General features: G+C 59.1%; 4 protein-coding genes across 11 annotated transcripts; 1 reads left to right on the forward strand and 3 right to left on the reverse strand.

The window, feature by feature from the left end:
* The first annotated feature begins 28 nt into the window (after window positions 1-28).
* On the forward strand, window positions 29-10,750 carry BSPRY (B-box and SPRY domain containing). Of its 5 annotated transcripts, XM_080561534.1 has the most exons (8): window positions 111-235; window positions 562-660; window positions 1,558-1,788; window positions 3,621-3,646; window positions 3,791-4,007; window positions 4,099-4,206; window positions 4,637-4,761; window positions 8,941-10,750. In XM_080561534.1, the coding sequence occupies exons 3-8, from the start codon at window positions 1,772-1,774 to the stop codon at window positions 9,465-9,467; spliced, it is 1,020 nt and encodes a 339-aa protein (XP_080417660.1). In that variant the 5' UTR covers window positions 111-235; window positions 562-660; window positions 1,558-1,771; the 3' UTR covers window positions 9,468-10,750. The 5 variants fall into 5 exon arrangements, with proteins under 5 accessions (XP_080417657.1, XP_080417659.1, XP_080417660.1 ...); XM_080561531.1 differs by lacking the exon at window positions 4,099-4,206 and having other exon boundaries at window positions 29-235; window positions 3,859-4,007; window positions 4,642-4,761; XM_080561535.1 differs by lacking the exon at window positions 4,099-4,206.
* Window positions 10,751-11,154: 404 nt separating this feature from the next.
* HDHD3 (haloacid dehalogenase like hydrolase domain containing 3) lies at window positions 11,155-12,062 on the reverse strand. Its single transcript, XM_080561540.1, has one exon. The coding sequence runs from the start codon at window positions 12,054-12,056 to the stop codon at window positions 11,340-11,342; it is 717 nt and encodes a 238-aa protein (XP_080417666.1). The 5' UTR covers window positions 12,057-12,062; the 3' UTR covers window positions 11,155-11,339.
* A 273-nt stretch (window positions 12,063-12,335) lies between these two features.
* Window positions 12,336-22,153, reverse strand: ALAD (aminolevulinate dehydratase). The gene is made up of 12 exons (XM_080561539.1): window positions 22,033-22,153; window positions 18,458-18,605; window positions 18,182-18,232; window positions 16,246-16,342; window positions 15,570-15,705; window positions 14,983-15,066; window positions 14,615-14,703; window positions 14,250-14,305; window positions 13,528-13,615; window positions 12,914-13,000; window positions 12,568-12,697; window positions 12,336-12,474 (listed from the first exon to the last, which is right to left on the reverse strand). Exons 2-12 carry the CDS (start codon window positions 18,568-18,570, stop codon window positions 12,395-12,397), a joined length of 1,011 nt encoding a protein of 336 aa, XP_080417665.1. The 5' UTR covers window positions 18,571-18,605; window positions 22,033-22,153; the 3' UTR covers window positions 12,336-12,394.
* Window positions 22,154-22,275: 122 nt separating this feature from the next.
* POLE3 (DNA polymerase epsilon 3, accessory subunit) lies at window positions 22,276-26,194 on the reverse strand. 4 transcript variants are annotated; one of them, XR_013941039.1, is made up of 6 exons: window positions 26,129-26,194; window positions 25,924-26,003; window positions 25,275-25,360; window positions 24,483-24,601; window positions 24,128-24,369; window positions 22,276-24,003 (listed from the first exon to the last, which is right to left on the reverse strand). XR_013941039.1 is itself a non-coding variant. In XM_080562535.1 (5 exons), exons 2-5 carry the CDS (start codon window positions 25,987-25,989, stop codon window positions 23,843-23,845), a joined length of 432 nt encoding a protein of 143 aa, XP_080418661.1. In that variant the 5' UTR covers window positions 25,990-26,003; window positions 26,129-26,181; the 3' UTR covers window positions 22,276-23,842. The 4 variants fall into 4 exon arrangements, 2 of the variants coding, with proteins under 2 accessions (XP_080418661.1, XP_080418660.1); XR_013941040.1 differs by lacking the exon at window positions 26,129-26,194 and having other exon boundaries at window positions 25,924-26,122; XM_080562535.1 differs by lacking the exon at window positions 24,128-24,369 and having other exon boundaries at window positions 26,129-26,181.
* Window positions 26,195-26,576: the final 382 nt, after the last annotated feature.

The following is a 26,576-nucleotide window of genomic DNA, read 5'->3' on the forward strand; positions in this document are numbered from 1 at the left end:
CGCCGCGGGCCGGGCCCGGGGGGGCTGCGCTGGGAGCTCGGGGTCACCCCCCCGGGGCCGCGCCGGGCCGGGAGGGGCCGGGCCGGGCGGGGTCGGGATCGGCAGCGCCCGCCCCGGCCCGGCCCCGCGGCCTCCCGCCCCCCGCACCTGCCGCAGGTGCCGGCGGCGGCCGCAGCCGCGCAGCATGGCCCAGCGGGCCGGGGGGGCGCCGGCCGAGAGGGCGGCGGAGCTGCGGGTAAGCGCCGGGGGCACGGCTCGGCTCGGGTCAGGGCTCGGCTCGGGTCAGGGCTCGGCACGGCCCCGCCGAGCTGCAGTGCCGGGCCCCGCGGACAGGCGGCGAGCGGGGCCCGGGGCGCCGCGGCTCCGGCCTGGGCCCGGCCGAGGCCCGGGGGGATCCGGTCCCACCCCGGCGCTGCCCGGGGTCGGCCGCGGGGGCTCCGGCGGGGTGCGGGGGGCCCGGGAGGGGTGCGGGGACCCTGGCAGGGTGTGGGGGTGCCGGGGGCGTGGGGGTGCGGGGGGTGGTGGCCGGCCCCGAGCACAGCCCGTGGCTCTGTGTTTCAGAACAAACTCGTGGACCAGTGCGAGCGGCTGCAGCTGCAGAGCGCTGCCATCGCCAAGCACATGGCCGAGGTGCTGCCCGCCAAGAGCCAGAGCGTCCTGGTAAATCCCTTCTCTTCCCTTCCCTTCGCTCCGGCGCGGTGGTCCCCGGGGGGCTCCTCTGCTCCTGGGGCTTCTCCTCCTCCTCCTCTTACAGCTGCTTCACTGCTGCACGTGGAGGCCGAGCGCCGCGGCGTGTGTGGAGCGGGCGGCACGAGCGTGCTGGCTGTCCAGGCACGGAAAGGTGGTGCGGGTGTGTGCCCGCCCAGTGGCTCAGGCCGTCTTTTCCGGGGAGCTGCGCCGTGTCGCCGAGCACTTTCCATCGCAGTGCCCCACGTCGTGTCTGCTCCGCGAATGCCTTCCCTTTGGGCAGTGCTGAGATAGCACTGCTGAATGCGCCTCTGGTCTGCGCTCCCGCCTGGGGTAATTTTGCAGGCTTCAAGATCTGTTTCTGTTATTTGAAGTTTTAAAAAAGCCAGTACGCGCCGGCGATTCCTTCTTCATTTGCCAAAAAAATAGAAGAAATGTATTTGTGCTGGTGTGCTGCCGTCTCACATTGAACTAGGACCGGTGTCTCAGAGCCCTGTTTCTGTTTGTGCCTCGCTGTCACTGAGGACAAAGACAGTTCTCGTGGTCAGCTCCTGTTTCTTGCTAGTAGTGAGTCCTGGAAGTTCAGAGGAGGGATGGCACTTTGGTCCCTGGCAGAGGTTGTCATTACATGCCACAGTGATTAGTGGTTACTGCACATTTACTCTGGTGGCTGGTTGGGCCTGGAGGCAGTCAGCAGGTTTGGGCCTGGTTATCCCATTCACCTCTGTTTGCATCACGATGGTTACTGTGGCTTGGGCTCATTAACAGGGTAATCTTAAAAGCTGAGCCTACAGAAAGCTGGCGGAAGCTGTTGGTGCTCGTTTGGGTTGAAGCAAGACTGATATTTCTCCTCTCTCCTTGCTCTGGCAGACTGCGGCCAATGGGGCACGGGAGTTGGTCATCCAGAGGCTGATGTTTGTAGGGAAGGTGTGTGAAAATGAAGAACAGCGGTTGCTGGAGAACGTGCACGCAGAGGAGGAGCGGGTGCACCAGAGCATCCTGACTCAGCAGGCGCACTGGACTGAGGCTCTGCAGAAGCTGGATGCCCTCCGAACCTACCTGGTGGACATGATCACCAACCTGGATGACCAGGGCTTGGTGGTGAGTACCCCTTCTCATACCGAGGGACAGGTCCGTCAGCCCAGAAACGACCTAGACAATGACCTGGGTATTGTGAGACTTAAATACGGTGTTCAGTAGCTTGCTGCAGTGACAGCAGGAGATGGGATTGGGCAGGACCTACGTATGCAGGTCTAGCTCAAAGAAGCTTTTTCAACTGTTCAAGAGAAGCCCCCTTGTTTTCTTAGTGGTTCCTGAGTGTCTGCTCTGCCTGGTTTCACCTCTGCTTTGAGTTTTTTTTTTCCCCCACCTTTGCAGCAAGGTTTAGCTGTCAGGACCATTAAGGCTTGGATCTCCAAGCTATTGGCTTGATGCTGCCCACTCAGGTGCCTTCCAGGCTTGACAGCCAGGACAGCCGGAGCAGTTAGACTGGGCCATCAGCTTTCTAGTGTTCTGTCTAGTTTTAATAAAAATGTGATCCTTGGGAGCTCCTGCAGCTCTTCTTCAAAGCCCGACCTGTTGTCTGGCATACCTCTGTGTGGGGTATTTATCATACAAAGCAGCCTGTGCTTGCCTTTGCTCGGTTGCTTTTCTGGCTATTAAGTTGTCGTGCTTTACTAGGTGACTCCTCTCAGGTTAGATGCAAGCAGGCAGGCATTTTACCTCCTCCTCCTTGCTCTTAGCTGCTGCTTTTCACATCTAACTTTGCGAAGAGGGTGGCAGAAGTTCTGCCTGGAAGACAGAACTGATCCGGGGACAGAAGGTAGATGACTGTCCCTTCAGTGGTAAACACGATGTCTGTCCTGCCTCGGCATCTGGTGGCTGCGTTGTGGCCTCACTGTCGACGGTGGAGGCTGGAACGCAAGGTCCATCAGGTATCGATGGGAGAAAATCATGAGGCCTTCTTCTTTCTCCTTTTACCACAAAATGGAGGGGAAATAGAGCTAATACATTCTCCACCTTGGGTTATTGGTGTTGGCAGTTGTGTCCATCAGGAGTAGATACGTGTCATCTCACAGGAAAATGAAAAGGCACGTAGCGTGCCCTGCAGCTCTCTGTTTTAGCAGGGCTCAAAAATTCTTCTCCTCTGATATTTGGGCTGAACCTGGGGAATGGACCATTGTCAGCAGGTGTAGAAACAAGTGGGATGGCTCACAAGGTTACTTGTGTCTTGGCTTTGGTTCTCTATCCCTTGCTGCACTTTTGCCATCTACTGAAAGCTTTCAGGGTTGTTGGCTGCAAGCACTGGATGTTCTTGCAGTGCCCCAGCAGGGTGGGGAGGAGGGAGGGATGCAGAAGAGAGCCTGACACACAGGTGGGGCTGGGGTTTTCACACCTGGGGCAGGGCACAGCACTAAGAGTCTCCCAGATGCAGACAGCCTGGTGTATACCAAAGGGTCCGGGGTCTGATCTGGTTCTTTGTGGTTCCAGGGACCTTCTACCTGTCATAGGTCTCCCCTGTGTTTCCCTTGCACCAGATAAACCAGCTGCGTTCAATCTTCTGCTCACCGCAGCCTGCACGCTCAGCAGAGCCAGGGCAGGCTGTCTGGAAGCTCCCACGCCCCACTGGAGCCTCCGTCACCTGCCCAGTCCCTGGCTCAGCAGAACAGAGCTGTAGATAGAGGGAAGGTGCATCACTGTCAGCCATTCCCACTCATTTTCTGAGTCAAGGAGTGAAAAGTGCTGCAGCCAAAGAAAATGGATATTGGACACTCCCTGAGGTCAGGGCTGGGGTGAGGGGTGTTTTATGTGGGTCAGGAAGGAGAATGGTGCTCCCTGGGGCCCAGGTTTGCTATGTCCCAGCCTGTGTTTGGGATTAATCTGTGGGGTTAATTAACTTCAGCTGTGTTGACTCTCTCTCTCCTTGTCCCCAGCGTGCAGAAAAAGAGATCTTCGAGAGGTTAGTACCTGGCCGCTCCTGGGCCTTTTCCTCACCCCTTCTCCAAGCTTGCCTGCACCTTCTGCGTTCCCGGTGTGAGCAGCGTGCCATAGCTCTGCCAGCGGTGACACCCGCTCTTTCCTCCCTTGTGCTGCTTTTGCTGAGGACAAGGACAGAGCACAGAGATGCCAACGTGTCCTCTGGTCTTTGCTTCACATGCTGCACTGCACCAGAAACGCTGGAGACCAGGATGTGCGATGGCTCTCCAGAGGCACCGGCAGATGCCCTGGCACTTGCTCACAGGAGACCTCCAGCTCCTCAGCAAACAACACGGGGCTCCTAGCGAGATGGAGCAAGCCGGTCCCTGGCCTGGTGGCAGGAGGTAGGATTGGGTTGTCCACCCGAAGAGCTGGCGTGCTCCGGGAGTATTTCTGCCTGGAGCCGGCCTGTAGAGAACAATAAACCTGCTGCAGCACATCACTGGCAGCCAGTGCCAGAGCCTCAGCCTTCGCTCGCAAACATGAATTCATGTGGTGCTGGAAGCCACAGGAACCCAGCAGATCCTTAACCTCCTTGATACGGTGCGTGAATTCTGGAGTCCCGCCTCGCTCTGCTCTAACAGTCAGGCTTTGTCCACAAAAAAACTCACAGGGAAACCTGATTCCCTCCCTACAGCCTGTTCATTATTTTCCTCTTGTATCTCGATGGCCGGTCTCAGAGGCATTTAATCTGTGTGTGCTGAGCGAGGAAGCTGTTGACTCAGGCTAATGGTGCTGTGTTTTAAAACACTGAAGTCCTTTCAGAAGGGACTGTGATCAAAGCCAACCGAAAGTATCGCTGAGGAGGAGAGCTTGTCTAGAAACCCCCACTGTAGTTTCTCTGCAGCAAGTGCCGCCCTTGCAACTGCTCCAGCTCATATTTCTGAACTGCTTCCCAGTGATCTCTGTAAAGACCTCTCAGACTGTCAATTAAGCACTAGACTTCAAAATAACTCTTGCGTTTCTTTGCTAGGACAGAGGTGGCGGAGGGAATCTTGGAGCCGCAGGAGTCTGCGAAGTTAAACTTTAATCAGCAGTGCGTTCAGAGTCCACTGCTGCACCGGCTGTGGGCCTCTGCTGTTCTCTCCTGCATCACAGGTCAGTGTCTTGCTCAGGTCTCATCCTCTCTGGAGATCTGGATTTCTGCAAGCTCATTCGATTTTTGCCTGTAGAAACATCCTGATGCTGCGTCCTGCCCTGGCAGGTGGAGGACCTGGTGCCTCCTGCCCCCTCTGCTGACCCAGGCCCTGCAGGTTGCTTGGCGCTCCCCAGCCAGGTGGGCAGCAGCAGCAGCTGTAGGGGGTTCAGGAGAGGGGGACAGTGGCTCAGAGCAGCTGCTGGTGGCGAAGAGGAGTAGTGGAGTTTGAAAAGACCATGTCTTTTATCGTCTCCATTGCACAACCTCACTTGGTTTCGTTTCCCATTTTCCTGGATCACTTGGTGACACCAGTTAAACTCCTGCTGCCATAAGGAACTTGGCCTTTACTGCTTTCAGCATTGCCCTACTGGTGGTTTTAAAAGGGGTTGAAATCACCTGTGCGGTGTTTGTAAGGCACTCTATAACATGCAGGAGCGAGAATAGAGCAAATGCAGTAGCTTTCTGATCATAAGCAGACCCTGTGGCTGTGCACAAGCTGGTGGTTTGCTAGGAACGTTTGGGGTCTGTGGTCTGGCTCAGCTCTCGCTGTACAGCCGACGTGGCGTCAGAGGCGATTGCCAGGCCAGTGATGTGCTCTGCGTACGGTTTTACCAAGGTACTGCCAGCTCTGAGCAGTCAGAGACAGTCTTCTTCATCAGCGATCTGCTTGAATTGCTGATTGTGAAATGTTTGCTTCTAGTATTATTTACAGGACATCAGTAGAGCGTTTCAAATGTTTGTTTTTTTTTGTTCCTCAAAGGAGGTGACAGCCTTCAGAATGTGAACAGTTTTGTCCCATGTGTCTCCCCGTCAGCAATCCTTTGGGTGATCTTCCCAAAGCTTAAGTGATAACTTTTGATTTTTTCCTGACCTTGCCCTTGACATCAATGAGTGGTTCCCAGTTTTTCCCTCTTTTCAGGTCCCTTTAAATGTGTGTGCTTCTGACTGGTATTGCTCTAGGGTTTTTAAGTATTGGCTTGGGAATCTGTGCACACCAGACAATGCCAGCATTTTTCTTCCACTGCAAACTCTGGTGGTGTTCTCCCTTTGCAGTTAATTCAGTTTGCTGTTTTGAGTCTTTGATTACTGGCATTCATGCAAAATCCTGCAGCTGTACATTGCCAAAGCTAAGCAGGTTCTCAGCAGATGTTCAGAGCTGTCAAGGGAAGCAGGGAACCTTCCCCTAACCCCTTTGTTGTGACGTGATTTTGTTATGGATTCCTTTCCCAGTAATGTCCTTGTCAGATGTAGTGACCTAAAGTCACTAGGTCCTAGCAGCGGGTGCACTGTTGGTGCACTTATTACATGGAAATTTCACTCTGATGCCTTTTTTTTTGCGTGGTTAGGTGTAACAAGTCACTGTCATATGTTGAGGGTGTCTGCCTTATTGTTGCTGTCTCGCTAGTCCATAGTCCACCCAGGACATAGCCTTAAAAATTTAACATTAACTGCGGTGGTCCTAGCTTTCATGAAGACACCGTAATGTTACGTTTTACTTAGTGCTCCCTCCTCCCAGAGACAGTTGAATTAGTGACCATCCTGTTTATCTGCTTTAAAAAGGTTAATCCCAAGCCTTGGCAGTTTGTCCCTGTAGGCTCTCAAAAGCTCGGGACCCAGAAGGTACCAGAACCTCCATTTCACTTTTTCAGAAATAAAAGCGAGTCCTTTGATGCCTTCACGTGGCAGCCAGGCCTTTATCGCTGACGTTTGGGCTTGGCAGCTTCTGCCTTCAACGTGGAGCTCACATAAAGCCCCTGGCACTGTTTGAGGAGGGGTCTGGGCTCACAGCCAGCAGCCCCGGTCCTTCCGCGGCAGGCACTGAATGGTGAGGCCGGCCACGAGCAGCGAGCCCTTCGGAGGTGAGACATCTCGCCCCTCTCTGCCTTCAGAACTCGCAGGCTGCAGCCGTCCTGCTGGCTGAGGTGCTGGGCTCTTGTGCGGTGACGTTCTGCGGCCTGGGGGCTCTGCGTTCATCGTGCTGCCTGCATCTGGGCACAAGGGTTTGGGTTCCAGGTGGGTGAGTTTGGAAATAGGAATTCTGATTTTTAAACGCAGTAAAATGTGCTGCAACTAACACGTAACTACTTAACAGACGTGAACTTACCTACTCAGTGTCCATCGCTTCTGAGAAGTGGCAAGGCCACTCTGAGGGTACCGTGCTGAGGGAGTGACACAAAGAAAGTAGATTTTGAGGTGAGATGACTTCCTGGGGGAGTTGTTTGTCAGAATATGCAGGAGTATCCAGAGGGCAGTTTTAATAGTGACAAAACACTTTGAAGGAGGAAAATTCACTGATCTGAATTATTCTGCTGCTAGGCCAGCGCTTCCCCTCCCTCAGGTGCTCCTCTGGAACCACGTCTCTGCAGCGAAGCTACGCGGGTGTGATCAGGGCAGCCCTGCCCTGGGTGGATGAGCACCAGAAGGCAACGCTGTACGAGGATGGATGCGCGTTGCACAGCACCAGGTTTAGTGCCCTTCTCTCAGCGGGAGCTGAAGTTTGGTGCTGCTCCCTTTTCTGTGAATTCGCAGCAGCGCCTGGCTTCCTGGAAAGCCAGCCTTCGAGCAGGCAACGCGGGCACAGCGTGAGCTGCGGAAACCTGCGCTGAGCGCAGGGTGGCGGGCAGGCGTGCTGCAAAGCGTTTGGCTGGCACTCGGAGGAACAGGCCGTGAGCAAGCGAGGCTGTGTGCTTCAGCTGGAGGGGGTGCTGCCTTAGCTCCTCTTCCTGCTCCCCATTACCTGCGATAGCTCCCGCCTAAGGGGCAGGCCTCTCACATTGCGGGTGCGTGGCACGTCCCTGGTGTGCAGGTTGGGCTCAGGGACGGCCGCGTTCAGGGTGCAGCCCGGTGGTTTGGGTCTCTGAGGGCCTCATCCTGCCGGCTGCTGAGCGCCAGGCAGAGGGTGATGAGGAAACGGCAGGAACGGGCTTCGCGTGGTCGAGATCTTCCTGCAGCCCAACCCAGCGGGACGGTTGGGAGGGCGAATGACTCACCGGCTCCAGCCCTGCTTCTGTGGCAGTTGAGGACATAAAAACGAATGAGTGAGGGTGGGGAAGGCAGGGCGAGGAGGGGCATCTGCAGAGAAACTCCATCTCCCTGGGAGTGGGCAGGGGTGAGTCGCCTGGGCATCAGCCTTTTCCCTTTGCTTCGGGATTTTATGGGGCAGGGGGGATATTGGAGCAGTTGTTCAGTGCTCACACCCTGCTCGCAGACTGCTGCGCGTCCTGTGGGGAGGGGTGGCGCAGGGGGAAGCGTGTGGCCCAGGCAGGGCGAGTGGTGCTGGGTGCTGACCCTGAGGGTGCGAATCGCTGCTTTTGTCCTGTGAATTAAGGACCTGTCCTCGCGTCACAGCAAAACTGAGGCAAGTCGCAGCCCGGCTCATCTCTAATGCCTGGTGCCTCTTCCTGAGGCTGCTCCGAACGCAGTTAGGGCCGACGGGCAGTGCTGGGTGGATGAACAGCTTGGGCTGAGTGTGCTTTGGAGGAGGGAAGGGATTTCCCAGCCCAGCCCTCCTTGTTCCTGTGGTACTGGCTTTGCAAGTTTTCCCAGGCAGCAGGCGGCCCTGACGCACCTGGCTCGGGGAGGAGCCGGCCCCCACTCAGCACCCGGGCAGGGGCACTGCAGGGAACAGGGCTGAGGTTTGGGTTGCCCCTTGCCACGCGTGGAAACTGCTCCCAGCCTCTGCTCGGATCACTGTTCTTCGTTGGGATGACCCAAACCACGGCTTGGCCACGCTGCTGAATTGTCTTTTGTGACAGGATAAGAGAAATGTGTGCGACTGCGAAACATTTAGCGCATGGATGGAGAGGCAGCTGGGGAAATCTGAACGCGGCAGAGCCACAGAGGTGGCTTTGGCAGCCTGGCCGGATGGGGCAGGGCCACCAGGCTGTTGCCTCGGGCATGTTTGTTGGGTTTAACGAGTGCTAATTCCTCTCTGGGTTTGGTCCCTGGCTCCCAGCTGGCTCCTTCCATCCTTTCCCAGGCCACGAGAAGTGGCAGTATGAGTGCTGTCCTTGTCACCGTGTCACCCTGCGGGAGCAGATGGATCTGCAGGGGCGATGCTGATGGCTCTGGCTGTGACTGCTCTGGGGGGTTCGGGCAGGGGCAGCCCGCTCTGTGCTCACTGCTCGCTTCTCTCCCAGGCTCTCAAGAAATTCACATTGACGAGAAAACTGTCAGCCCCCACCTGAGCCTGTCGGAAGACAAGAAAACCCTGACCTTCAGCCCCAAGAAAGCAAAGCTGGACTTGGACTGCCCCGACCGATTTGACCACTGGCCCAACGCTTTGGCTACCGCAGCTTTCCAGACAGGGCTCCACGCGTGGAAGATCAGCGTGGAGAAGAGCTGCGCCTACAAGCTGGGGGTTTGCTACGGCTCGCTGCCGCGGAAGGGGTCTGGCAACGAGGTCCGCCTGGGCTTCAACGCTGCCTCCTGGGTTTTCTCGCGCTACGACAAGGAGTTCAGGTTCTTGCACGCAGGTCAGCCCCAGCCTGTGGAGCTGATCAAGTCCCCGGCCGAGATCGGCGTGCTGGTTGACTTTGCAGGAGGGGAGGTGCTCTTCTACGACCCCGACTCCTGTGCCATCCTCTTCTCCCACAGGGAGACCTTTGCGGCACCGCTCTATCCCGTCTTTGCGGTGGCGCACCACAGCATCTCGCTCGTCCAGTGAGCGAAGCGTTGCGCTCGCTGGCGGGGCATGAATAGATGATTGTATGTGCAGGGATGGTATATGCAACACACAGTGCCTTCATGTGGTGAGAGGTGCCCAGGCTGGGCTACCAGCTCGCGTACAGTGGTCAGAAAAGACCTGCCTTCAACCTCTCTGTTCTCTTGTTTTACAACAGCTTTCCTCCTCCTCGAGGCTACCCCACACCTGATGCGTGCCCTCCGGGACCCCACTATTACCCTGTAGCAGGGACCTTTGGGGAAAACGAGCATCGGTCCCTGTGTCCTCTCCACACAGTGCCAGCCTTCCCGAGCCCTGGGGGATGCCACTGGTGCGTGCAGGTGTGTGAGCCGACGGCCCTGAGCGTTGCAGCTCAGCCACAACCCCCCTGTGCTGGGAGCAGACTGCGCTGCCGCTGTAACGTGCTGCTGACGGCACTGCTTGGGCCAAAGGCTTTTGTGATCTCCCCTTAGCTTCAGTGCTGCTGGCTGGGCTGCCGGGCTGGGAGAGGAGCTGGGTGGTGCAGAGCTCCTGCTCTGCAGCAGTGGTTACTGCTGAGCCCAGCTCATTAGGGGGGGACCTTGGTCCCAACACTGCATTTTGCTCGGTGTGGAGCTAGGAGTGCAAGTGGGGGAGAGCCAAATTGTGAAAACAGCTGTGCTGCAGCATGGGGTCAGCGTAACGCCTGGCTCTGCCAGCCCTTTTCAGGTGAATCATTTAATTCCTCTGCAGAACAAGGTCTTCTTTCCAACCCTGGCAGGGGGAGGAGCACAGGCAGGGGGCAATTCATGCTGCAGGAATGAAAAACCTTTTGTAAAGGTTTAAATTTGATGGTGGGGTTAAAAAATAAAAATGAAAATCAGGGAAATAAGGTAAGTATGAAGAAACAACAGGGAGGAGGCACATAGCAAGGGACACTGTTGGGGACACACTTGGAAGGAGGCGCTCCGTGCTGCAGGAAGGATGCCACCAGGTGGGGCTGTCACCCATGGGGGACCCACATGGGAGCAGAGACACCCCAAGAGGACTGTGGCCCATGGAGGTTCCCATGCCAGAGCAGAGGAGTATAAAAAAACTGAGCTGCTTGTTGCTCACCACAGGGGTGGGGAAGGCTGTGTGTAACGCAGTGAAAACGGGTGGTTGCCATTAGGAGGGGAGAGAGGTGCTGGACTGACGCCGCTGTTGGGTGAAGGGGAAGGAAGATGTTTTCTTGGTGTTTAGAATTTGTCATCTATTTCTCAATGTCCAAATTAATAATTAAAAGTTTTTTTTTTTTTTTGGCAATACATTAGACTGAGGAGACATCCCCAACTCCAGAGTGCTTTGCCTGCAGGAGGGCTGTGACTGCCTTCTGCCATGGTTCCAGGGGAGGGAGGTGCTGGTGAGGTGGCAAACCTGAGGGCCACCGGGGTGTGGAGGGTCACAGTGTCCTCTGGGTGGACTCTGCTGGCTGCCTGTCACCAGGACAGGAGCGGCCACAGCTCTGCGTGAGCAGGGGATGACTGGGAGGGATAAATGTTGATGTCTGCCTCCATCCCTCTAGACAGAATTGGCTTTCTGGAGTGTAGAGATGAAGGACTCTGGGTGAAATGCATCCTGTGCTGCTCCCAGTCCAGTCCCCAGCTCCAGCAGGGGAAGACACCACCACTGACCCTCTCCCATACAGCATTTTGAAAGAACGCAGCAGGAGTGCTGAGCGTGCCAAGTATACTTTATTGTATTAACGACACTATTGCTCTGTGGGCAATGCTTCTCCCTGCACTCAGAAGTGTTTGTTTCTTTTCCTTGTCCCAAACTGCAGCAAGAAATCACAGCTATGAGTGGTTCACTACTCAGCAGCAGCACCGGTCCTTCCCCAAAACGCAGCTGTTGCAGCTACCCCTTCTCGATGAGGGCCAGCAGGTGGCTCAGCGTGGGCAGGACGTGCCCCGGGGGCACCTCTGGCTGCCCACCCTGCCCGGCGGTGCGGAGCAGAAAGCTGTGCATGCCCACCTCTCGGGCGGCCCTGTAGTCCCTGGCGTAGTCGTCCCCGATGTGAGCCGCCTGCTCGGGCAGGACCCCGGCGAGGCGCAGGGCTTGCTCAAAGATCCTCCCGTCTGGCTTGGTGAAGCCCGCGGCCTCCGAGGTGAGCACGAACTCAAAGTGGCGCCGCAGGTCGCACTGTGCCAGGATGTCTTCGAGCCGGTTGTCGAAGTTGGAGACCACCCCCATGCGCAAGCCGCGCCGGCGGCACCGGCTCAAGGTCTCGCTGGCTCCCGGCAGCAGCTCCCAGTTGCGCGCGCTGCAGAAGTCCCGGTAAAGGTTTTCGGCCATCAGCGAGAGGACTCGGTCTTCGTGCACGCCCGCGAGCCTGAAGGTTTGTTTCACCACGTCCAGCCACCAGCGCTTGGAGCTCAGGCCCTGGCCCTGGCCGTAGTTGGGGAAGCGCCTGCTCTGGGCGCCGTACGCCTCCCGGAACGCCTCGCCGAGCGCCTCGGGCTGCAGCCGCACGCCGTGAGCCCGGGCCTCGGCGCAGTAACTCTGCCCCACGGGCTGCCGGAGCCGCAGCAGCGTGTCCTTCACGTCCCACGTCACCAAGCGCAGCCGAAGCATCGCCCCCGCTGCGAGCCACGACTAAGGGCGACCCTACGCAAACACGGCGGCGGCGGCCGGCAGCCGGGGGCCGGCAGCGCGCACCGGGGGGCCGCGGGCACCGCCTCCCGCCCGCATCGCCCGGGGGGGGGGGAGGGGGGGAGAAGCGCGGCCCCGGGGAGGCGGCGGCAGGGCCGAGGTGCGCGGGGGGGGGGCTGGGGGGGGAGCCGGGCCGGGCCCGCACCTACCTCCTCCGCGCTGCCCGGGGCCGGCTCCGCCCCGCCGGGAACCGCCCGGCCCCGGGAGCCCGGCCCCGGCCCCCCCGGCCACGGCTCCCCCCCCGGTCCCGCCCGCCGCGCTCAGGCCCGCCCCGCCGCCGCCTCCTCCTTCAGCCAGCGCAGCAGCTGCGGCGCGAAGTACGTGATGATGGCGTCGGCCCCTGAGGGAGGAGGAGGAGAGGGGCCGGCAGCCGAGCATGGAACCGGAGCCCGACGCCCCCCTCCCACCCGGCCCCATCCCGGCCGGTTCTCACCTGCTCGCCTGAAGGCGGCCATCGCCTCCAGCACCGCGGCCTTGAGGCCGAAGGCCCCGGCCTGGGCGCCGTGCCACAGCATGGCGAACTCCCCCGAGACGTGGTACACCGCCAGCGGGTGCGTGGCGTGCTGCGGGCGGGGAGGTCAGCGGGGGACGCCCGCCGGGGGCCCTTCGGCCACCCAGGGCACGGAGGGGCGGCGTCCCCTCCCCGAGCACCCAGCTGCCACGCCAAGTCGCATCCCCGTAGGTTTTGAAATGATGATGCTGGCCACCCCCCAACCTGCTCCCCTTCCTCGGGGGTTACCCCGAGCCCCCCGTGCCTGCAGGAAGCGTGCGGGCCTTACTCTGTCCTTGACGTCCCGCACGAGGTCCAGGTAGGGCATCCCGGGCTTCACCATCAGCATGTCTGCTCCCTCACGCACGTCCCGGTCCTGCGAGGAGAGCACGCGCGCGATCCCTGCAGCTCACGACACCAGCAAGCGCCCCGTTGGTTTTCCCAGCAGTTTTGACCCGGTGTTTGCTTTTCCCAGGGGACCAGGGCCACACAAGGGTTGGGTGAGCCCCTGAAGGCCACAGGAGCCCATGGACAGGCTGTGATGGAGGAGCTGGCGCTGCCCTCGCCAGCTGCCTGGGGAAAGCCAGGGCTGCGTGTTCCTTGTCCAGGGACATGTCCTTGTCCCCCCAAGCCTCAGCAGGAACAGCACACCCAGCTCCACGGCTCCGAACACGCAGTCCTCAGGTCCCTGCTGTGCACCAGCTCTCTGGTGAGCTGGTGGGCACCACAGCTCTCGCTTGTGGAGGGCGAAGCCCCTCAGCCTTTTCAGCTGGCGCGCCTCCCCCCTCCTGCCTCCAGCTCGTCCCAAGCCCCTCTGCAGTGCTGGGTGTAAGGTTTCTTGCCTGGGCGCCGTGTGAGGGTTTTCCAGTCCCCACAGCGACAGAACCGTGAGGTTTGACTCACCACAGCTCGCAGCGCCAGGCCCCTGGCGCCTGGCGGCAGCTGGTAGCATCGCCGGTCTCCGAAGGCGGGTTTGGATTGCGCAGCATCCCTGGGAACAAGGCAGAGGGCAGAGATCGGTGCCAGCACGGCTCCCTCTGCCTCTCACCCTGCACGGCTTCGTGTGTGAGGACGGGCTGGGTCAACAGCCAGAGCAGCTGCTCCTTCTTCCCCATCCACACCAGGACGTGGGGACAGCCCCAGCAAGTGCAGGAGCCGTGCTTCCAAACCCAGAGGGCTGGGGTGAAGTTACTTCAGACATTTCCCTTTTGCTCTTTTCCGGGCCAGGTCCCTCAGGGACTCTCTTGGGGCCATGCCTTTCTTGGGATGTCTACTAGCTGGATGAGCTGAGGCTTGTCCCGAAATGCACCCTTTGGTGCTCCTGTGACCCCCCTCCTTGCTGCTCCTGGCAGCTGCAGGCAGCTCCCTCTGCCTGCCAGGATGAGCAGACGCAGGGGTGGGACAGGAGATCACCCAGGAATTCACCCAGCACTTTCCCACCAGCCGGCCTCTCCTGGGCAAGGTACGTTTGTTCCTTCTTACACCGAGGAAGTAGGAAGAAGGTGCTCCAAAGCAACCAGGTAGGCTCCAGCCCCGGCTCTGGCTGAGCCCCATTCCCAAGTAGCGAGCTGGGACACACCTGGCCAGCCTGGTGCTGGCTGGGGCCGTTCCCTGCAGAGCCTCACCTGAAGGGACCGTAGAAGCATGAAGCAAACTTGGCGCTGTAGCTCATCACCGAGACCTGCGGAGAATGGAGCCATGAGGGCCAGAAGCTCTGTGCTGCATCCCAGCTCTGGGGCAGTAGTGATTCCCTCCTATGGCTGGTTTATACCCTGCCCCACATCCTCCTTCTGCTGCCGCAGGCCTGGCACCTCGCTTGCCCGTGTGTCTGGCCGAGGACCTTCCCATCCTGCACGCAGCACTGGGGCAGGAAAACGCCTGCGGCATGTCACGAGCACGGTGGGGGGGTTCACTTCTTCCACCCTTTGCCCAGGTCACTTCGTGGCGCGGCCCCCCTGTTGGTGTTGCTCCTGACAGGTCCCACGCTCACCTTGTTGCCCATGTCACTGGAGATCAGCGCCTGCTTTATGGCCGCGATGCGCCCATCCATCATGTCCGAGGGGGCAACGATGTGGCAGCCTGCGGGGAAAGGCCGGAGATACCGAGACCCGCCCAGGGCTCTAACTGCCTGCAGGAGGCGACCCCAGACATCTCCTTCTTAGGGCCAAAGCGAAGGGTCTGGGGTCCCTGCAACTTCCTCAGGGGTGGCATGTGGAGGGCAGGTGGAGGCTTCTGCAGCCCCGAGTGAAAGCACTCCCACTGGAGCCAGGGCAGGGTTTGCTTTTGGGCCAGCTCTAAGTGAGAGGGGGCAAGTTTGCAAGAGCCAAGCGTGGGTGCTGCTGCCGGGAGACTGCTCACCTGCTTTGGCGTAAGCCAGTGCCACTTCTGCTAGCCGCTGGCAACTGATCTCGTTCTGGATGGTGCCGTCTTCACGCAGGATGCCTAGGGGACAAACCTGGAGTCGGGCACTGGGCAGCACAGCTGGGCGACTGCCTCAACCCCCAGGGTGGGAGCACGGCTCTTGGAGCAAGCTCTCGAGATGCTCAGAGCAACAGTGGGGAATCCGTTAGAGAGCTGGGTAAGGAGGGGCGGCGAGCAGGAGGCCAACGGCACAGCCCCCGGGAGCTGGACTCAACGTGTGGGTGCTCCAGGGCAAGGAAGGCAGCGATGGGGGACCTGGGCAGGTGCTCAGACAGATTCAGGGACAGGGAGCGGGTTCTTTATCCACATGCGCCTCCCACCCTGTCCAGCTGCTGCCAGAATCCAGGAGGTCTCCCAGACTTAATGCAAGCACTGGGAAGTCTTGAGGCAGGAGCTGGCCTGGCCCCACCAGCACCCAGAGCTCTTCAGCAGAAAGCAGCAAATCCCCGGCGTCCCAGTCAGGGGAAGGTGCTGCTGCGGGACGGTGCCTGAGCAGCGCCCTGGGACCCAGGCTGAGTGCTCACCGCAGTGCCCGTGGGAGGTGTAAGGGCACAAGCAGACATCGCAGGCAATGAGCAGCTCTGGGAAGGTGGAGCGGATCTTCTTGATGGCCTGGATGGCAGGTGTGTCCTCCGCATCAGCGGCAGAGCCTCTCTCATCCTGTGAGAAGAGAAATGCCTCAGGACACAGAGCTGAGGGCCTCCCACCAGCCCCTCCATGGCAGCAGACCTGCCCAAGAAACACGCTTTGAACAGCGAGGCCGTGTACCACAGAGCGGTGAGATCACCAGTGGTGGAAAAGGGCGACAGAGCAGTGACACCAAGGTGAGCGCAGGTCTTGGGGCCACCCTGCAGCAGCTCCCAGTGCCAGGCAGGGCCAGGAGAGGGAGCACAGGACGCGCTCCTCTCGAGCCACCCATCCTGCTTGCGGCAGTGCAGAGCTCTCTGCTCTCCTCCACCCTGCAGTGTCACACCACGTGTTTACAGGGACAGAGCAGAGGCACCCAGGGTTTCCGGGAACATTTCAGGTGTTGCTGTGGTCTCCCATCCCCATCCTGCTCTGCACAGCGGGGTACCAGTGTGCCACAGCCCCTGAGCTGCCCGTGTTTGATATGGAGACCCCCCTCCAGTCCCACACCGCTCTCCCCCCACCCCGTGGCCACCCCCAGCTCCCTGCCACCACCTGCTCACACACACTGACCTTGGGGACCTTGCTGGGCACCCCGAAGATAAGCACACACTTCAGGCCGTCCTCGACAAGGGGCCGCAGCATCCCTTCCAGCTTGTTGACTCCGTACCTAAAAAGAGCAAAGGGAAGTTCAAGAAGGCCAAGTGCAAGGTCCTGCACCTGGGCTGGGGCACTCCCAAGCACAAATACAGGCTGGGTGGGGAATGGAATGAGAGCAGCTCTGAGAAGGGTGTTGGTGGATGAGAAGCTCAACGTGAGCCAGCACCGTGCGCTTACTGCCCAGAAAGCCAGCTGTGTCCTGGGCTGCATCAAAGCAGCACAGCCAGCAGGGCGAGGGAGGGGACTGTCCCCCTCCGCTCTCGTGAGACCTGACCTGGAGCCCTGTGTTCAGCTTGGGGCCCCCAGCACAAGAAGGACAGGGAAATATTAGAACAAGGCCATAGGAGGGCCATGAGGGGCTGGAGCACCTCTGCCATGGGGACAGGCTGAGGGAGTTGGGGTTGTTCAGCCTGGAGAAGAGAAGGCTCTCGGCTGACCTTACAGCGGCCTGCCAGTGCCTAAAGGGGGCTACAGAAAGCTGGGGAGGGACTATTTGCAGGGTGTGGAGTGATAGGACAAGGGGTAATGGCTTTAAATTAAAAGAGGGTAGGTTTAGATTAGACACGAGGAAGAAATTCTTTACCATGAGGGCGGTGAGGCCCTGGTGCAGGCTGCCCAGAGGAGCTGTGGGTGCCCCATCCCTGGCAGTGCCCAAGGCCAGGCTGGATGGGGCTGGGGGCAGCCTGGGCTGGTGGGAGGGGTCCCTGCCCATGGCAGGGGTTGGAACAGGATGGGCTTTAAGGTCCCTTCCAACCCAAGCCATTCTGTGATTCTCTGGCTCCATAAAGGGAGGCTGCCAGGCACCAGCAAAGACACCGCGAGTGCCCCCAGGGACAGCACAACCCCCCCGGCCTAACAGTGCTCGGCCACCCAGCCGGCCGTTCGCAGGGCCCTGCCTGCAGGGCCGCTCCGATGGACCTGGGCTCATCACTAACTCGGGTGCTGGTCTGTGAGCAGCGCCACTCCGCAAGCAGCAGCGGGAGATAGAGGGGAGCTGGTGCTGGGAGGAACAATGCAGGACCTTATCTGGGGCTACGGGACAGTTATCTACCCGGCAGGGACACAGAGCGGGCTGAGCTCTGCTCTGTCTCTGCTCTGAAAGGACAAGCACGCCCTGCCCTTGAATCCCTTATCTCCGCTTTCCTGTTGCAGCCCCGAAAGCCAAGTCTGGGCTCAGCACGGTGAGCTGGGCAGCAGGCGCAGTGCCTGGCGCGGCTCAGAGCACGCGCTCCGCCGCGCACTCTGCTTGCACAACCGTGGCCACGGGCCCAGGGCCAGCAGAGCAGAGCCGTGAGCAGCGAGGTGCTTTGTACGACTTGGCTGAGGTGCCCGGTGCCCCTCCCACGCCGACCCACCTCCTGCCGCCCCGCAGCAAGGACAGATTTGGAAATTCTGCCCTACACAAGGGAGATCCTGCCCACCTCCCGACTCCCGACGGGAACATCCCCCTCTGGCCTCCGACCAAGCCTTGCCAACGCCGCAGCGAGCGAGGACAGGAGCTGACGGAGCAACAGGACCCAACGCAGGACAGGAGCCGTGTCCAGCTGCCTCTGGGCTCCCCGTTCTCTCCCAACTTCTCTGCATGCCCAGCCCACACCGTGCGAGCGCTCTGCGACGTCGCGGGGCCCTGGCACCCTCCCTGCCAGTGTCGGTATTTTCCAAACATCCCAATCTGATTTCTTTCTCTCCTGAAGCAGAGGGATGCTCCCACCCCTCCAGCTGCTGGGGGGTCCCCAAGACAGGGAATACGGGGGGCTGGGAGGGTCACCCCTGGCCCATGCTCATCTCAGGCCCACGTCAGCCCTGCTCGTGGCAGGGGGCACGCAGCGCCATGCGTCTGTGCTCTTACCTGGCTTGTCCAGGGAGGCTGGCGATCGGCTCCACCGCATCAGGGCTGTCACTGCAGAAGTCGGATGGGACAGAGATGTGAGCGCTTGGTGTGAGAAGGAAGATCGGAGGTGTGCAGTGCCCAGAGAACCCAGCCCCCATCCCAGGCTTGTCTACAGGGAATCTTTTGGGGTGTCTGAACCCATCCAAGCGCTCAGGGAGCGCCCAAGCCTGTAGCTCTATGTGCGGTCAAGCTGAGCTTGGTTTGTCCCTAACCCAGAGACCAGGGCTCACTCACGTGACAAAAATTGGGTAGATGAGGTTGGAGGCATCGAAGGTGGTTGCTGTGCACTGCCAAGAGCGCAGCACGGGGTGGAAGTAGCCGCTGTGAAGGAGCGAGTCCGCCTGCATCTTGGGAATTCACGAGGAAGCCGAGAAAGGAGACTCTGAAACGCCAAAAACATCAGGTTAGTGGCCGGGTGCTGGTAAGGAGGAGGAGGGGGCTGAGGCCGGTGACTGCGAGGTGAGTTAAGAGAGAGCGTGGCAGCCCAGCGTGGTTCTGGTCGGTATCTGGTGAGCTGCAGCGGGGCAGCAGCAGCGAATTCCCCAGGGCATCTGCTTCCCAGGCTGCGGGGGTGAAGCAGGAGCCTCTCGCCCTGTAACCCAGTAAATACCGTAACACCTTGTCGGTGCCCAGCCGCGGGCTCTGTACCACCTCTGCACGGTCTCAGGGCTTGCCCAGCGCTGCCTGGAGCTCTGTTTCAGCTTGTGGAGCTGGAACAGCGATCTTCTATGATGAGATGCTCTTTGCTTAATTCATTCTACTTTTGCTTAGCTCTGTGCGATTGTGCGATACAGCTGTGTGACACACAGACAGCGGTCGAAAATTGGTCTGTGTAGCACAAAGTAGTCACGGCCACAGTGGGAAAGGGCAGTTACAGGAACGTATGGGCGCTGGGTGAAGAAGAGAGGCACGGGATGGCGCTGGAGCCACGAGGCTATGAACGCCGCGGTTACACAACCCCAGTGCCCACTTACGTACCGCCTGATAAAGAAATGCAAACGTGGGAGTTGGGCAGAGGTGCTTACGGGGTAACAAAGGGCAAGTAGTCAGCATGCACAAGCCAAATTCTAGCTGTGTTATCATTGAAACTTCTTCCTTTAATGCTTTCCTTTTTTTCCCTGCAATAACTAGGTCTCACTAATAACAGCTGTGACTACATAAGTCAGATTTAAGCTTCACAACAATAAATCCTTTGCTTTGCTTAAGCCACGCTGCCTTTTGCCCACAGAAAAACCTGGGGGGTACCACAGGGCTGGCACCAGCGCACCCAGAGCCGGGGGAAGGAGCTGGCGTTCCCCAGGGACGAGGCGCTCGGCGCGGCACAGGAGCGGCTGCTGCGGCCAGGACGGCCTGGAAAGCACAGCCGAGGGGCAGGCCGCTCCTTCGGGGCGGCTTCGAGCACTTCTGGCTGAGCGCAGCTGCTGTGAGCCATGGGATAACCCCAGCAGCGCCAGCACCTCATCCAGGCAAGGTCCTGCAACCACCCCGAGCGGAGGAGCCTCGAGTAGAGGAGCCGGAGGGGCGGCAGTGCTGGCCCCGGGGCAGCAGCGCAGGATTTAGGGCCCCCGGAGCACGGTGAGGGCGTGGGGCCCGGCCAGCTCCCGGGCAGAGGTCATGGCCTCCCCCAGCTCTGCCTCTGCCCAGGAGCCGAGGTTCAGCTTCAGGAAACAAACCAACCGTGCAGCACGGACTTTGTTTTGAGAGCTTGAGGGCGGAGAGCTGGGGACTGGCTTCTGCAAGCAGCAGAGGTTCCTCCTCAGCCTGGCGGCCCTGGGCTGACTGCGGGACCCATCCCGGGAGCAGCCCCCGTCCCCAGTCCCACCACGGCCCTCCTGTTTTCTGCCGTAAATCCAGGAACCAGGAGGGATTTCCCCAGCAATAAGCCTCACTGATCCTCTCTCTACCCACGCCCACCGTGCCCGGCTCTCTGCAGGACACAGAAACCTCTGGGTCTGCCCGCCAGGACCGTGGTCCAGGGAAAGACGTCTTACACGGGCACTTGCTACAGCAGGCAGCGACAGAGCTGGTCAGGAGATGGCTCCGTTCCTCTGCAAAACCTTTAATTTGAGGTGTTCACCTGTGCTACGCTGGGATAAGCTCAAGACCCTTCAAACATTCCCACACAGAGCCAAGTTCCCAGTCTGCAGCAGACCGCCCCACTTGTAACAGGGGCATCACGTTCAGGCCGGGCTTGAACCGAGCCCTCGCATTCCTAGCTTGGGGATACAGAAAGGGCACCTCTCGCTTACTTGCCAGCTTACATACATGAAAGCACTATAAAAAATTACAGCGGTGTTTGCGTGGGATGCAGACGAGCTGACGGCGCGCTGGCAGCGTCACGGCGCCCCTTAGGAAATAACTGAGAGACCGGGGCTGCTGCAGCCCGTCCCTGCTCGCCGAGAGCCCCCGGGCGCCGCTCGGGCAGGGCTCCAGGCAGGCTGGCAGTGGGCAGCCACCGGGAACAAAGGGTTCAGTGAGCAAAATGCACCTCGAGAATCCAGAAAATGCTCCGGCAGTTAATCCCGTGGGAGGCAGGGGAGGGGGACGGGGTGGGATGGGAGGCAGCCGGCTGCGGCTGTGCTGTACGGGACAGATAGAGGCCACCACCCTTGGTGGGGAAGGTCCCAAGGGCCTGCGGAGCGGGGATAACAGCCGCAGCTGGGGGTACCCCGCTGCCTGGGGCCCCCTTTGGCAGAAGCTGAGCCGCTGCATGCCCCGAAACCGCCCGAAAGCCAGGGCAGGGCTGCGGCGGGCAAAGGAAGGGCAGCGCGAGCGGCTGCGAGGTGCGGCCCGGCCGGGAGATGTGTCCCCATGTGCTGACGGCCCCAGAGCCACGCAGATCCCCGCACGGCTCCCACCCTGCTGCAGCTTAATTAACAGCCACTAACAAAGGTCAAGGCGTTAGGAAAGATTTCATCTTCTGTCTGGAAACCAGTGCACTCTGAGATGCCGAGGGAGCATCCATGTGGGAATCGGCAGGGTGCCACCACTCGCTGCTTTGCACCTTCCCCACGGCCCCAAAACCCGGTACAGGTCCCTGCGGGGCACAGCCGGGCTCGAGCTCTCACAGTGCCTCAGTGCCGGGGTCCTGGCACCAGCAGTGGGCTCAGCACCGCGTGCCAGCTGGGTGCCTGCCACCGGCTTCGTCATGAAGCACAGCCACGGAACGGCCCGAGCTGGAAGGGACCCACAGGGGCCATCGAGTCCAACTCCTGGCTCCACACGGGACCACCCCACACCAGCCCCTGTGTCTTGGAGCTTTGTCCAAACGCTCCTTGAGCTCCAGCAGCCCGGTGCCGTGCCCACGTCCCCGGGCAGCCTGTGCCAGCCCCGGACCACCTGTGGGTGCAGAACCTCTCCCTAACACCACCCTGACCCTCCCCTGTCCCAGCTCCATGCCGTCCCCTCGGGTCCTGTCACTGTCCCCAGGGAGCAGAGCTCAGCGCCTGCCCCTCCACTCCCCTCGGGAGGAGGCTGCAGGCCGCCAGGAGGCCTCCCCTCAGCCTGCTCTGCTCCGGGCCGCACAAACCGAGCCCCCCCCGGCCGCACCGCGCCCCCGGCCCCTCGGCCACCCCTGCAGCCCTGCTCGGGGAACGCTGCAGGGGGACGCGGACGGGAAAACCGCCGGGCGCCGGGCCGGGCCGGGCCGGGCCGAGCCGGGAGGGCGCTTCCCGGCCGCGGAGCGCTGCAGCAGCCCCGGGCACAGCGGGGGGGCACCGGCACCGCCACCGGCACCGCCACCGGCACCACCACCGGCCCGGTGCCGCCGCCCGCGGGCTCCCCTCCCCGCCGCCCCGGCCCGCGCTCACCTGCTGCCGCCGCTCCTGCCGCGCGGAATTCGCCTGGCCCCGCCCCCTGATTTGCATAGCCACGCCCCGCCCCCTCCTTCCCGGGGAAGAGGCGGGAAGTCTCGCGCGGCGGGGCGCGGGAAGGCGGCGGCCGCGGCCCCGTGCGCGCTCCCGTTCCGTCCTGCAACCCCCCCCCCCCCCCCCCCCGCCGCTGCCCTCGGCCCTGAGCCCAGCCCGTCCTGTGGAAATGAAGGAGGCAGCGGCTGCAAAGAGTCTGGCTTTTATTTAACTGTCGGTCCCGCCAGAGCACGCGTCCCACACAGGTACGAGAATATAAAAAAAAGCTAGAAGCACCCCTTCGTTGTTAGACCTCGGGAAGACGTTGTCAGTGCGGCCTTGTCTCCTGTTACTGACTGTGTGCCAGTGGAAACTGGATGGCAGAAGATCGCTGGTGATTCAGCTCTCTCCGGGAGCTGGGTCTCTGCGCGTTGTCACTGTGCCATAAAACTGGCAAGGCTGGGGAGCTCTCAGGGGGGTTCTGCATCAACTTTATAAAACACAGGACGTACTACTCCTCCCACGTGCTCCTGTTTAAGCTGCACATCAGCAAAACCGGGGGGTTTACTTAAATGTACCTAAAATGTTCATTTCCTTTGCTAGCTCTCAGTTAAGTTGAAATATTAGGTTTATTAGTCTTGAAAAAAGATCGGTCAAATAATAAAGCACTGCGTCCAAAAGAAGCTTATTCTAACAGGTAATTCTGCTGGTTTGACCCCATTTTCTCGATGGGGATATGTAAAAAATTCACAGACTTGAGGCTGGCCTTCCTACATAGGACTGCACTGCCCTCGCTGCACTCCTGGAGGTAGGCTGCACACCCTGAATGTCTTCTGAAGTAATTAGTCCACTCCAATTCAGGAGGAAAAAAAAAAACAACACACTGCTATTCTAACACTACATTTAGACTTGCAGAAAAACCACCGACCTGCCTGCAGGAACTGCAGCTCTGCGGAGGAGGGAGGTGAGACCACCAGATCCACTGCTGCCCTGCAAACGTCCCACGTGAGCCAGCCTTCCTTTTACTATTCCTCATACACACTTTTCCAGTTAGTTTTGCTTCAGATTTTTCATAAAAAAAAAGTAAACCCTCTTCATCTCCAAGGGTTTTAAAGACACAAAACAAGCACTTTTGGTATTTAGTTTGCATTGTAAGTACGGTGAGGTTTTTTGATTTAGATTCGTTTAGGGGAGAAAACCAGCTCAGTTCGCTGGCCCTTGTACAGCTGTGCTGCGTTGCTGCACACAGCTGGTAAGGCTGAAAGACAGAGCATCACTGTCAAAGAGCAAAAAATAGAAGGCACAGGCAGAATGCAAGAAACTAAAGAAAAAAAACGTTACATAGACGAAAAGCTTAAGCGGTCAGCTTCTAAGGCTCTTAAGATCATCGTGTAGTCTCTAAGCCCCAATGGGTTAACAAAGATTCAGCCTCTGACTTGGCTTAACGAGCTTATTCAACAATTCTCTCAGGTTCTCCTGGGCAGCTTCTATTTTTTTTTTCATTCTATTTCAGAGCCAACCCAGCACAAATAGCCCATTGCTGCCGGCTCAGAACCTGGGGAGGCTGCCAAGCCCCCTGCGCGCAGGGATGAGGTGGTCCACCCGCTAAAAATGTTTTAGCCAAATCCTTTATATACAAGCTAAAGTCAAAAAGAGATGGACCCCAAAAGAACAGTACAATGCTCTACTGGAAACAAGAGGGGACACAGCAAGATTTCTTTACAGCGTTTATATCCCTACAAAAACCCAACCCCTGCACGTCTCATCAGCAAGCTCAGTTGTCCACCTCCTCCTCCTCGTTTTGTTCTTCTTCCTCCATCCTTTCATCATCATCATCATTCTCTTCCTCTCGGCTCTTATCTTGTTCCTCTGAATCTGTCTTTTTGTCTTTATCTTTTCTTGCTTCTTTCTTTCCTTTCTGTTCACGTCTGTAAACTAAAAAGAAAACAGTGAAAAACTGCAAGCCAGCCACTGCATGAACATTACAGTAGCTCAAGTCCAACGTCCACTAGCTCTCCAGGCTTAAAGCAGGAGCAGTGAACTCAGAGCAGCAACTCACCCTATTATTTGAGCTGTGCTGACCAGCTCCATAGGAAATCACGTTAAGTTTCAGCAGAAAAATGCTGAAAAGGTCGCAGGAGTTCACATTTACAGGCAGCACCTAAGACTTTCCTTAGATAACATAATAGGGGATTGATACCAGATGAGACTTTCTCAATCCTCATCAGTTGTGAAATAATGTTATCCCAGTTCTGCTAAGGTGCACATTATTAATCCCCAGGCAACCTGCAGTGTAGGATGCTGGGCAAAGAAAAGAGAAACAAGACAGGCAAGTAAGTGTTGCTTGTCCAATGTTCAAGGAAAACAGGACTTGCTGCTGCTTCATTTCCCTCGACACGAGCTGAGGACGATACCTTCCAGGGATTCTTTCAGAGGGCCTACAAATCGCTGAAACTCCATTTCCTCCATGGCAGAGAGAACATCGCCAGCATTCAGGGTTTTCCTCTTCCCCTTCATGGCAAAGTTATTTGCACTAGGCAAAAACAAGAAGAAGACAGATAATTGATAACTGTCATCAATTTATTCTTGTTTATCAAAGACACAAACAACTTCAAGAAAGAAAATCTCCTAAATATTCAGGGCTTTTAAATCACTTACTATAATAGTTTAAGATGCCCTCTCGCTTACACTGCCTGTTAGTGTTTTCATCTAGTTGCATTGCTTTCCCACATCTTTAAGTTTTCTGCTTGCGTGAATCTTTTCTATGAATAGCCGGGGGAAAGAAGGAGAAAGTCTGAACACGGGCTACAAGGCAGTAATTCCAGAAAGCCATGAGTACTCAACACCAGAAAAGCAACTGCTGGCAGAGCATTTTCTGGGCAGACGCCCACCCGCATGCTCCCCACCCCCCAAAGATGTTGCTGTATCCACGTGGCCAGCTCCAAGGCTGACTCTGCTGGCTCACATCTGCCCAAATGCAGCCACATGGCGAGCCTGGAAAGTCAGCCAAGGGTTCTTGCCTTCATCAAGCTGTAAAAGGCAATCCAAACCAAACTATGGCAATCTGGTGGCGTGGATTATGCTAAAGATTATTTTATTTAGTCTGACAGTACCAACACACAGACTGAAACAGATCTCCAGGACAGCCAGCATAGAGGTGAGTTATAAACCAAGTGCTCTGGTTATGCGATGCAATAAATTCTTACCAGGATGTTGCATAGAGCACGAACACGCTTGCTGCTCGAGATATCGCACTCCGAGCTTCTTTGGAAATGTTCACTCCATCAGGAAGCTAGAAAGCAAATTCAAGTTTTATCAGCAGCTGCTGTAAGTGACTTAAACTTGCCTAACGCACGTGTCGGTTCTCTGACAGCATTCAGAGCACTGAGCAGGACTAGAAACTCTGTGCTGATCTCAGACGCTACCGCAGGAAGTTTGATGCCAGCCGAAGGCCCCCAGAAACGCAACTGTTTTCTCTCAAGCACAATAAGCCGTGCAGAGGCAAAGACACTTCGGCCTCAGCAGTGGAGGCGGCCACCACCTCACCTGGTGACCGCCACGCTCCCAATACCCTGCGAGCCCCCGAGCTGCTCGCTGACGGCCCCAAACCGAACACCCCCCGCTAAGTGACCGACGTGGGGAAGGCCCCTGCCCAGGCAGGGCGCGGCCTCTGCCCTCTGCCCGACAGGGCCGGACCTCCCCGGGCCTTTGGGCGGCAAACCCGCGGCACGGGGAGCCCCGGCGGGGGCGGGCGGGCTGTGCGGGTGTCCGTCTGTGTGTGTGTGTGTGTGTGTCCGTCTGTCCGTCTGTTTGTCCGTCCGCCTGTCCGCCCGCAGCCCCCCGGCCGGCACCCACCGCCTCCTTGATGATGCGCGTGATGACGGCGTTGGGCAGGTTCAGGTCCTCCGGTCTCTCCGCCATCCTGGGACCCCCCCCTGCAAGGCAAGGACGGCGTCACGGGGAGCGCGGGGCGAGCCCAGCCGGGCCGGGCCGAACCGAGCCCAACCCGGCCCGACCCAGGCCCGGCCCGGCCCGGTCCCGGCCCCGCGCTGCCGCTCACCTCCGCCCCGTCCCGGCGTGCCCCGCGGCCCGCCCCTCCCGTCCCGTCCTGCCCCGCGCCCGCCGCTGCCTGGCGACGAGGAGGCGCCGGAGGGGCGGGGCGGGGCTGTGGGGGGGGGCTGTGAGGGGACGGAGCTGGGCGGGGCAAGGCGGAGCCGTGGCGGCCTGAAGGAACCTGGGGGGGGAACTGGAGGGGGCCCGGGGGGGCTGAGGGAGTTGGTGGGGGCCTGACCCGATGGGGGCCGGGGGGGCAGAGGGCGAGAGCGAGAGGTGTGGGTCTGGTGCCTGTGGGGCAGGGCTGGTGTCTATGGGACAGGGTTGGTGCCTGTGGGGCAGGGTTGGTGCCTGTGGGGCAGAACAGGTGCCCATGGGACAAGATGGGTGTCCGTGGGGCAAGGCTGGTGCCCATGGCGCAGGGCTGGTGGCCATGGGACAAGATGGGTGCCCGT

Source organism: Anser brachyrhynchus, assembly GCF_964034855.1.
Source record: "Anser brachyrhynchus genome assembly, chromosome: 19".
Taxonomy (NCBI): domain Eukaryota; kingdom Metazoa; phylum Chordata; class Aves; order Anseriformes; family Anatidae; genus Anser; species Anser brachyrhynchus.

What these genes read in the sequence shown, in the direction of transcription:
- ALAD (XM_080561539.1), bottom strand. Translation starts at nt 18,570, where the DNA reads ATGCAGGCGGACTCGCTCCTTCACAGCGGCTACTTCCACCCCGTGCTG. An exon ending in CACCTCCCACGGGCACTGCG is followed by an intron (nt 15,067 to 15,569) that starts GTGAGCACTCAG and finishes TTTGTCCCCTAG; the next exon opens with GCATCCTGCGTGAAGACGGC. An exon ending in CCAGTGACATGGGCAACAAG is followed by an intron (nt 14,306 to 14,614) that starts GTGAGCGTGGGA and finishes CATTCTCCGCAG; the next exon opens with GTCTCGGTGATGAGCTACAG.
- HDHD3 (XM_080561540.1), bottom strand. Translation starts at nt 12,056, where the DNA reads ATGCTTCGGCTGCGCTTGGTGACGTGGGACGTGAAGGACACGCTGCTG.
- BSPRY (XM_080561531.1), top strand. Translation starts at nt 185, where the DNA reads ATGGCCCAGCGGGCCGGGGGGGCGCCGGCCGAGAGGGCGGCGGAGCTG. An exon ending in CCAAGAGCCAGAGCGTCCTG is followed by an intron (nt 661 to 1,557) that starts GTAAATCCCTTC and finishes TTGCTCTGGCAG; the next exon opens with ACTGCGGCCAATGGGGCACG. An exon ending in GAAAAAGAGATCTTCGAGAG is followed by an intron (nt 3,647 to 3,858) that starts GTTAGTACCTGG and finishes GCACTGCACCAG; the next exon opens with AAACGCTGGAGACCAGGATG.
- POLE3 (XM_080562535.1), bottom strand. Translation starts at nt 25,989, where the DNA reads ATGGCGGAGAGACCGGAGGACCTGAACCTGCCCAACGCCGTCATCACG. An exon ending in GTGCTCTATGCAACATCCTG is followed by an intron (nt 24,602 to 25,274) that starts GTAAGAATTTAT and finishes GTTTTTGCCTAG; the next exon opens with TGCAAATAACTTTGCCATGA. An exon ending in TCTGAAAGAATCCCTGGAAG is followed by an intron (nt 24,004 to 24,482) that starts GTATCGTCCTCA and finishes TTTTCTTTTTAG; the next exon opens with TTTACAGACGTGAACAGAAA.